Source organism: Trachypithecus francoisi, unplaced genomic scaffold, assembly GCF_009764315.1.
Source record: "Trachypithecus francoisi isolate TF-2019V2 unplaced genomic scaffold, Tfra_2.0 Lachesis_group16, whole genome shotgun sequence".
In the NCBI taxonomy this organism is placed as follows: domain Eukaryota; kingdom Metazoa; phylum Chordata; class Mammalia; order Primates; family Cercopithecidae; genus Trachypithecus; species Trachypithecus francoisi.
Genome location: NW_022681461.1, coordinates 35,548,317 through 35,559,136, shown reverse-complemented (window position 1 = coordinate 35,559,136; position 10,820 = coordinate 35,548,317). Strand labels below are relative to the sequence as shown.

General features: G+C 34.6%; 1 protein-coding gene across 13 annotated transcripts in view; it reads left to right on the top strand.

The window, feature by feature from the left end:
* The window catches only part of KIAA2026 (KIAA2026 ortholog), a 117,047-nt gene that overhangs the window by 46,104 nt on the left and 60,123 nt on the right, over window positions 1–10,820 (top strand). For all 13 annotated transcript variants that reach the window (XR_004443465.1, XR_004443466.1, XM_033237287.1 and 10 more), the window contains one exon: window positions 8,606–8,685. Coding sequence is in view for 11 of the 13 variants with exons in the window: in XM_033237287.1 (XP_033093178.1) it covers window positions 8,606–8,685 (80 nt within the window). In the remaining 2 variants the exon portion in view is untranslated. The remainder of the gene's footprint in view (window positions 1–8,605; window positions 8,686–10,820) is intronic.

The window sequence follows — 10,820 nt, the reverse complement described above, 5'->3', positions numbered from 1 at the left end:
AGTGTTACGGTGTATATAATGTTTAAGTTATCCCCATTGGGGCTTAGGTTAAGGAATATCCCCAGTGGGAATTACTCCTGTAATCAAACATACAATCTCTACAGAAAAATGTATGAATTAGACTAAATAAAACAAAGACTAGAAAACATTAAGTTCAAGTCAGGTTTTGTTACCATATAAATTATATTTGAGACTTTTAGTTTTCAAAACCTTTTGAACTTCTAATTTGTTAAGTTATTCTGGACCTGTTTATTAAAGACTCTGGAAAGTCTTGAAGAAAAGAAAACTGCTTGATTTTGTTTAACGTATTTTTTTCAAATTTATTTTAACACAGCTTTTTTTCAAGTAATAGTTACCAATAACCTGTGTATTCTGTAGAATACACTCTGGGATAAGCTGTGTCATTTATGACTGATGTATGAACCTTCACTTAGGGTGGACTAAGTTCTACATGCAATTAATCTGGTCTGTTTTATGTTACGTAATACAGGCTTTAATTTTTGGTGGTATCTCCAAATTTAGTAAGCCTTATTGGTATTGGTAGGTGATTTTTAGTAGAAGGCACAAAGACAATTTGGTTGAAAATGACTTGATAATTTTAGCACAGTTTGAGGCAGTTTGGGTAACATTTAAGCATTTTAATCTACTTTTCAGAATTGGGATTTCCTTCCTCCTTTTTAAATTTTGAATTCATTTTTACTCGTTTAGGCCTGTTCCTTACTTTTGGAAACATTATGGAATAAATAGAAGACAATGGAAACAATATAATGTCCATTATCTCATGCTTGATCTTATGTTTTTATTCAATCACAGAATAAGAAAAATATGACCTGGCGATTAGAAATTTTTCCTTGATGACCTGTTTTCAAAATATAAATGTTTCTGAAAACTTTGTCATTTAAGCAAGACAAGCAAGATTAGCTGTGCATAAATTAAAAATAACTATTTAAGAGTAAAAAAAACCCAGAGCAAAAAAATTCAGATCATTTGGTTTTCTTTCATTGTTTTTTCTTATTATAAAAGCAATCCATTTTCTTTAAAGAATATAGAGACAAGCAAAAAGAATAGCCCTTTCCCTTCCCTCATTACCTAGTAAATGTTTATTCTTTTATCACTTCCTTAAGGAAGCCTCCCATTATCTTTTGACTTGTTCAAGTTTTCCCTGTTATTCATGCTTATAGCACCAGACACTTCTCCTTCATGATACTTATTATAGTTGCCTTTACTTCTGGGTTATTTTGATGATTGTCTTCTCTCTATTCTGTAACATTCTTAGGGACAGAAGGATTATTTCTGGTTTTGCATCCCTGGCACTTTAGCAGATTGGTTGATGCATTGTGTGGGAATATACGAAATAAATAAATGAACACATGTAATATGGTTCACCTAGATGTAACTTAAACTAACTACTTATTATTAACTACTTATTATTTCAACACTTTTTCAAAGGCTATATTTGTTTATATAGGATTATACTATACATACCATTTTAACAATCTGCTTTTTTCCCCTACCTATCAGTATACCATGAACATCTTTGTGCAATAAATAGGTCCCTGCATCATCATTTTAAATGGCTGTGTAGGATTCTGTTGTGTGTATTTTGCAGTTAATTTAACCAATCTCCTTATTGGACATTTTGGTTGTTTTCAATAATGTACTGTTATTATAGATTGTGTAGAGCAAGTAGAGTTGGCTAAAATGAATTAGAAATTCTAAAAATTAGGGGACTTTTTATAAAATCTGAAAAAACACAAAAAAGATTACAGATGCATTAACAATTACAAAAAGCTTATGGTGTTTTAAGATGCTTTCAACCAGTTTTGTTTGGAATTTTTTTTTTTTTTTTTTAAGACGGAGTCTCACTCTTGTTGCCCAGGGTAGAGTGCATTGGCGTGATCTCTGCTCACTGCAACGTCTGCCTCCCGGGTTCAAGCAGTTCTGCTGCCTCACCCTCCCGAGTAGCTGGGACTATAGGCGTGTGCCACCATGTCCGGCTAATTTTTGTATTTTTAGTAGAGATGAGGTTTCACCATGTTGGCCAGGCTGGTCTCGAACTCCTCACCTCAGGTGATCCGCCCGCCTCGGCCTCCCAAAGTGCTGGGATTACAGGCGTGAGGCACCGTCCCCGGCCAATAGTCATTATTTTCACCCAAATCATTTTATGGTATCACCTCTAAACTGACTAAAATGGATAAGACGAGTGGTCTTATTCTCTTCTAGGTGAAAGAACTAAGTTAAAAACTCTTATAGGTGAAAAAACTAAGTTAAAAAGTGGTCAGTGACCTCAAGTGAATAACAGTTAAGTACAGATAAAGACAACACAGTAAGGTCAAGTAGAGAAAAAATCAGTGTGCTATGCTAGTCTGGGAAGGTTTTACAAGGGATGAAGGACTTTGAAGAATATTGGGGATTGAATAGGTGGAAAATGTTGAATAACACGAGCAAAAGCATAGAGGTATAATTAAGTGAAGTGTCACTGGAAGAAGCACAATTAAAGAAAGCTTTTGTGGAAAAGTTGAGGTTTTAGAAGCTGTTCGAATGACAGAAGGGTGTCATTTTTGGGTCATCTTTCTAGTCATATGGTGCTATGTTAAATGATTGAATCAAGAGTCCAGTGCAAGGGAATTGAGCTTGAAATAAGATATATCAGATGTGTAAAAAGTAATGAGCTGCTTTATAGGAAATGACTGAGAAGGTAATGTAATCTACAGTGTTTGATTATTTCAAGGCCCGTATTTGTGAAAAGGTTATTATGTAGTTCTATAGTGACAGCACTAGAGACCCTAACTACATGTGTCTTATGGAGAAAAGTTTTAGCATACCAGCTGAGGATTTCAAAATATAAGAGTGCAAGGATTTACTGTGCTTCATGTCCTTTTTTTTTTCAATCCTACTTTTTCTCTAAAAAACCTAGTACTCATTGAGTGCTTATTGTATGCCAGGCACTGTTCTAAGCCTTTATACATATTATCTCATTTAATCTTCATGAAAACTTCAAAAAATAAATATTACTATTATTCCCCGTTATTACAGATTTTAGAGATTTTTAAAAATTGAGATACAAAGAGATTTACTTGTCCAAGGTCACACAGCTAGAGCTAGTAAGTGACAGGATTAGGAGAAAGGGTCTTGCAAGATAATTAGGATACCATTAAAGAGCTATGAAAAGAAGCTGGCAGGGGTAAGATGAAGGGGTAGATGATAACTTTAACAAGAGAAAATTCTAAATCCAGGTAAGGATTGATAATGTGACTTTTCTATCATAATGATAGAAGAAAATTCTATTTTGAGAGAGATGCTGCAATAAGTAGCAGAATTTGGCAACTGATTCAATATTCTCAGTTAAAAGTTAAAAGAAATGGGTGTTTAGGAGTTACTGAATTATGTGATAGGGTTAAAGAATTCCAGTATGATAAGAAATTTGCTTTATAGGTAAGGAGAATAAAAGGAAAATAAACTGTTTTGTTAAGGTCAAATTGCTTACTTGAGATGGAACTCCAGAAACTCCTAGAATATAGTTAGCTCAAGACATGCACATTTAGTAAATAAAAGACAAGTTTAGGCTCTAGTTCTGTGACTTTACATCCCAGGCACTTTGCAGATTCACTATTTAATAATATAAATACCCTTGAGTTTTCACTTGCAACAATGATTAATATATAGTATTCATCTATTTATTAAGATTCCTAAGATGAAAGCACAGAGGGAGGAGTGAATGTGTTGGGATAATTTTAAAACATGGAAAGGCTGAATCTAGGAAAGCACTGAAGTACCTTTTTTTTTCTTTTTCTTCCTCCTTTCCCTCCCTGAGAGACAGGATCTCGCTATGTTGCCCAGCTGGCCTCGAACTCCAAGGTGCAATCCTCTCACCTCTGCCTCCCAAATAGCTGGGACCACAGGCGAGCTGGGATCACAGGCATGCACCACCACACTTGGCTTAAAATGGAAGTCTGAGTATGAGTAGCCCAGTGGTCTGAGGAGTGAAGACAGGAAAACCAGATGAAGGAGAGGGGTAAAGATGAGGAATAAGGAACTGAGAAAGGGGAACTGAAAGGGGGATGATAATCACCTTCTTGTGTAAAGAAATATGCCATTTTTTTAAAAGGCATATTTCCAGATTCTAGAAGAGTTTTATGCCTCAGTTACAGTATAAAATATATCTTTAGTTATGATTTTCCCTCTCAGATTGGGCATTCTTTTCTTAAGTTTTTCTAAGCATGATGTTTTAGAAAGCTTCATTAGGGTATACTTTTGGAACATTAATTACTAAGGTTTATTATTAAGGTTTATTAATGTTTCCTTATGCATTTTCCAGGTACAGGTTGACACTTCCTGTTTGAGGCTCAAGAGTGGTGTTGAAATTCTGTGTATGTTTTAATTTGACTTCTGACTTCAGCATAATTTTAGGTTTGAGAATTTTATTCTGTTTTATATGACCAGGTAACTTAGGGCAGTGGGAGTAAAATACCTGGGATATGATCAAGTTGAGTGATACAGAAAGGGAAGCCCACTGGAGGGCAGTATGTAACTTGCCCTGTATATATTTTGTCCTGAAGCAAAAAACAAGTTACCAAATAAAGGCGTGGTTTTGTAGTATATCATGCTCGATTTTTAAAATAATATTTATTTTTTAACTGCTGATTTTTTACTGAAGAATGATAATTTATACTGAAATTGTCTTTTTGAGGATATATACTGAAGGTATTAAAAAACAGTAAATGTACAAATCATCCAACCCTAATCAAAAGGAGTGCTCTGAGGCAAGCAGAAGCAGATTACATCCCTTTCAAAAATTTGAAAGAATACAATATTTTACCATAAAAAGAGTAAGCTTTGAAGTGAGACAGACCTAATTTCACATGTATGCTCCTAGTGCATATAAGCTACAGCTCCTCCATCAGTTTCTTTACCTGTTTATAGCCTGTTTCTTTATCTGTGATAAGTGAGGTAATACCTACTTGGCTGTATTGTTAAGATTAATTAGAATAGCAAATGCACAGTACGTCACATGGAGCCTGGCACATGATAGGAATCAATAAATGGTAACTTATGATATTTGTGCGGTCAAATTGCATAATGGAAGGAGCTTGAACTTTGTAGTTAGAATCCCTGACTGTGGTACTTACTTACTGTGTGACACATGAGTAAGTTAATTAATCTTTTTGATCTTCAGTTATTCCATATTACAATAGAGTTACTACCTACCTGGGAGGGTTATATTGAGAAATAAATAAGTTAATTTATACAGACCACTTTACTAAGTATCTGACACATAGTAGGTTCTCAGTAAATGTTAATCTTCTTACTACCACTACTAGGTCATGTTGGTAATTTGTTTATTTAAAATCGTCGTCAATGTTTTCTTCACTATAAAATAGACTTAAATGGACCCTCAGAATTGTAAACAATTACCTGCATCCCTTTTCCTACCCCCCAACTGGTGGTGACGTTTCTGAAAAAGGTAGGATTCTTATATTTAGGGATCACTTCTTAGAACTTATGTGTGCTAAATGCTGTAAATACAAAGTGAAAAATGTGATTTCTGTCACCAATAATTTACATTATAGTAAGGATGACAAACATAAGAACAGACAATTATAATATTCTATTAACATTCATTGATTTGTGTACAAAGTAGAGTGGTAGTTTAGAGGACATAAGCATAAGAAGAACTGAGATGGAGTAAGTAAAAAGAATTTGAAGAAGGTTAAAAGATTTTCTGTTTAGGCTTTTCTCACCATAGCTTAGCTGAAGCTAAAGCAATAGCTAACATTTATTGAGCACCTACCATGTGCCTAGCAGTAGTATAAGCTTTTGGGATGTTATAACCCATTTAATTCTCACAGAGTAGATAATACTATTATCCCTGTTTTACAGATGAAGAAACTGCACAAAGAAATAAAGCAGTTTGCGGCCGGGCGCGGTGGCTCAAGCCTGTAATCCCAGCACTTTGGGAGGCCGAGACAGGCGGATCACAAGGTCAGGAGATCGAGACCATCCTGGCTAACACGGTGAAACCCCGTCTCTACTAAAAATACAAAAAAAAACTAGCGGGGCGAGGTGGCGGGCGCCTGTAGTCCCAGCTACCTGGGAGGCTGAGGCAGGAGAATGGCGTAAACCCGGGAGGCGGAGCTTGCAGTGAGCTGAGATCTGGCCACTGCACTCCAGCCTGGGCGACAGAGCGAGACTCTGTCTCAACAAAAAAAAAAAAAAAAAAAAAAAAAGAAATAAAGCAGTTTGCTCAAGGTCATGTGTGTAGCTATTATAAATGACCTCTATAATAGTAGGTGGTTGTAGCAGGTATTCAAACCCAGGTAGTTTAGTTCTAAAACTCAAGCTTATAACCAATATATAACATTACCTCCAATTTCCTAATAACATTTAAGCGTCCTAATGACATGGTGAACTGAAATACCAAGTAACCACCTTAGCTTCTCAGTCCATTCAAATAGAGTAGCTGCTAGAGTTAACTGAGAATTTAGTACCTGTGTTTAGTGCCTGTGTAAAAATAAGATGAAATTCATGGGACTATCAAGGGTGACCTCTGTTGTGCTTATAAATGAATGCAAAATCAAATGGCTTTTTTTTAAAGCTAATCAGAGTAGGGCTGGTGGGGAGAGGTTGAGGAATAATTTTATTTCCTTCAAATTACTGTTTTTATAAAACCTTCCCATACATAGGTCAGCAAGACCATTCATTTTTTCTTGTGAACTTTAAAAAGTGGTAAAGGCAGTGTATAAAGGAAAGGCATCTTGGCATTCAAATTCATGAGCCCCTTTCAGCAATACTTAACGGCACTCAGTTTAGAAATCAATTACTAGCTGTATTATAGAGATACCAAGAATTTAATCATTTCTCCCTGAGTATTGCTATTTAAGCAGCCCACCCACTTACCTATCTTTGTAGGCGTTTACTTCTGTTATAAGGTACTGTGTAAGCACAGAAGTAAATAACAATGGTGAATAAAGAAATATATGTTGGGTTATTTTAATTTAATTAAAAGCAAATGTCAAATGACACCCATCAGTACTTATTAAAATAAGACAGTTAAACCCCCATGAACCCCAGCAACTCACAATTTGCAGTTCAGTCATAGTATACATGGATTTTATTGAGCCAAAAGTTAGAAATTTTATAAATTACAGTTCTGTGATATGATTAAAAAGTAATACAAAAAACACAATTATAAACTGGAATTGTCAGTTGAGTTGACATATTCTTGCAAGATGATCGTATTTATATAGGAAAATGTTTGGAAAGGAGCATTAGGATTATGTACAGCAAAGTTACTTTATGTACTCATTTTCCCTTTTGAGAAAAGTATTGACTTTTAAGGGGATTTTAGTCTGCAAATGGTTGTGAACTAAAAATGACAGAAAAATATTTCTGAATATTTTTTATGCCCTTATGAGACCGTAAGCTCCTAGAGGATAGGATTTTTCTTTTTTATAATTTTTTAATTCCTTCTTGTCCCTGTGACTTGTACAGTGTCCTATATCTAGTATTTGTTGAGTAATTAACAGTTTGTTAATTGATTTTGCTAATTACAAATTGGGGGAAAATGTTTAATATGTTTCTAACTAAAAATAGAATTTTTTTTTTTTTTTGAGACAGAGTTTCACTCTTGTTGCCCAGGCTGCAGTGCAATGGTGCTATCTCGGCTCACTGCAGCCTCCACCTCCCAGGTTGACACGATTCTCCTGTCTCAGGCTCCCGAGTAGCTGGGATTACAGGCGCGCGCCACCACACCCAGCTAATTTTTGTATTTTTAGTAGAGACGAGGTTTCGCCATGTTGACCAGGCTGGTCTTGAACTGACCTCAGGTGATCTGCCTGCCTTGGCCTCCCAAAGTGCTGGGATTATAGGCGTGAACCATCGCGCCTGGCCTAAAAATAGAATTTTTATGCATGTATGTATATTTTTTTGTCAAGTTAAATACAGAAAGTAGATATATTTCAGTGTATACTGTGAATTGGCTTTAAGTATAAGAGGTTTATTTTTCCCAGTGGTTTCTGGTTCCACAAACAACTAGGTGCACTTTAAAGGTAGATATTTATCTTCTTTTAAAACTTTGGGTATTGATACCACCAAGGGCAGCCTATTAGGAGAGTGCAGAGCTAAAGGAGTAGAAAAACTTAGTTACCTAAGCTACTAAGGGGATTTTCACATTGGGTTGGCTAGAAACCATAGTCTTCAGCTGTAGTTCTTATACCAGTTCCTGACTGCGAAGTCAATGTTAAAGGTAAAGTTTTTCTCCCTATGTAGTCTTATTTTAAGTTGCAAATGTAGATTTTAATTAAGCAGTAGTCATATGACTTTTTTGCCTAATCTTGAAATAAATTCTACTGTATAACACTTAGGAAATGGTAATAGTTTGGTTCATATAAAAATAAAACAGCATTTGTTAATATGTCTGTTAACAAGTAGTTAATAGTTTAATGTTTGCTTTTACTGGGGCTTGTTTTGATTCATCATTTTTATTTGACTCACTAGCAGCCGTCTGTTAGTTAAAATTTAACTTTCGAGGCTCTGCGTAATTTGTTTTTTGTTAATGAAGTGCTATAAATAGCATTATGAAGCTTTTCTCTTTTAATCTTGAAAGGAAAAAAATCCATCTCTAAAAAAGCAATCACAAAGAAGAGGAAAACTGTCACAAAGTCACCTACTGTACCAGAGTTTCAGGTAAATGTTTCAACTTTGTCTCAAAATTTTTAAATTTTTTGTTTCAGTGTTCATATCATTCCTCAAGAGTTTGGCTGAATTCCAAGAAACTGTAGCACACATACTTGTAATGAAATATTTCTGACAATGACTTTTCCCCCTGCAAGTGCAGATGTAGCCAAGATTTAATCTGCTAGTATTTCATAATTTTTACCTCTGTTTTTGTTTTTTAATAGTAAAAACCCTCTTTTATATCTTAATCTCTACTACGTTTCCTAGAAGCAGCTTAATAGAAAAAATATATCTGTATATACACTATATAGTATATGTATGTGTGTGTGTATATATATATTATATACATAAAAGCAATGTGTGAATGAAACTCTTCCAAGAACAAATCATAATTGGAAGATGGTAATATTGCCTAGGTAATTCATTTTCATTTATTTGGGCACTGTAGAAATAAATGGTATATTTATTAACTTGGAAAACAAATCTTTCAACTGTTAGCTGTATATGATCTTCAGAGAGAATGTTAAGTAAAGGTTAATTGAAATGGTCTTTAAACATTTAAGTGAAAAGAAAAAGTAACTATTTACTGCCATATGATTAAGTGAAGAGTTTTTTATTGGTAGCTAATACTGAGCAGAGAATCTTATCCTAATTAATGCTTTTATTTTCTATTTTATAAAAGATGTATTTTCTTCAATAAACACTTTCTTTAAAAACGTCTTTGTATTCATGTGTCCAGTCAATTTTCAAAAGTTTTATAAACTCATACCTAATGACCAAAAGATAAAAGTGATGTTAAAATGAATTTGTGAGTCTCAAGTAGAGATGAAAATAAAGGGACAATAATCATGAAAATATTGATAATATGTAATGTGAGTTTAATAGTTAGATATATCTAAAAATGTGGACACATTCATTTTCAGTAAAAATTCTATTTTGGAGAGTGTTTTTATGGAAGTTACTAACTGGTAAAAATTTAACATTTTTAAATCAACAGTTAAAAAATAGACATGTTTTTCTGTTAGTACTTTAGAATAGAATATTTTTAATGGTATTTTTAGGATGAATTACAAACATTTCTACAAAATCCTTTTATATATTATATAACCTTGGTTCCAGAATAGTCAATACAAAAATAACAATTTTACTGTTTACTTAGAGGCCTTTATACCACTTCTTGTAACATATTTTTTAATGCTTTAGTATTATATCATCATGCTTCCTCTGATGTCACACCTGTGTTTACTATTTCTCCCACTTATTTTTTTCTCAATCCTCAAAATATCAGCCCTGGGAATATAGATGTTAGAGCAAATCTGGCCCATTGTTAATATTTCCTCTATACCCATCTTAGTGAATAGACTTTTCCATGTATTAAGTAGCACAGGCTGCATAGACAGTGTTTTTTTAAATTGCAATAGTATTCATTAGTGAGGCATGAAATCATTTTAGTAGATTGCATGACCAGTGTTTCTTTTTTAAGCTAACAAAATTAAACTAGAAATCAACAGTTACATATAGTAAGTGTGCTACATATAGCAGTGTGAATATGTACACTCACATATATTGTTTCATGAAACTTTGGTTTCAGTTATGTGTGTGTACACAAGGACATGCATTGTAAAATGTGTTGCTGACCATGGGTCATGGTCAAAATATTTTGCTAGATTGAGCTGTTTAAAATAGTCTTGGCCAGGCGCAGTGGCTCACGCCACTTAGGGAGGCTGAGACAGGCGGATCACCCAAGGTCAGGAGTTCGAGACCAGCCTGAGCAATATGAAACCCCGTCTCTGCTAAAAATACAAAACAGATTAGCTGGGTGTGGTGGCATGTGCCTGTAATCCTAGCTACCCAGAGGCTGAGACAAGAGAATCGCTTGAATCTGGGAGGCAGAAGTTACAGTGAGCCAAGATCGCGCCATTGCACTCCATCCTGGGCAACAAGAGGGAAACTCTGTTTCTAAATAAATAAATAAGTCTCTTCCTGATTCTCAAGGTGTCCTAGAGGGAGAGAAAACAGAGAGAGGGAAAAAGAGAGAGAATAGAGAGGAGTAATAGTCTCATGAAAACAGTGGTTCTTATGCCTAGTTTACAATATGAATGCCACGGCATTACTCATAAAGAAACTTGGCAACTATCTCACAG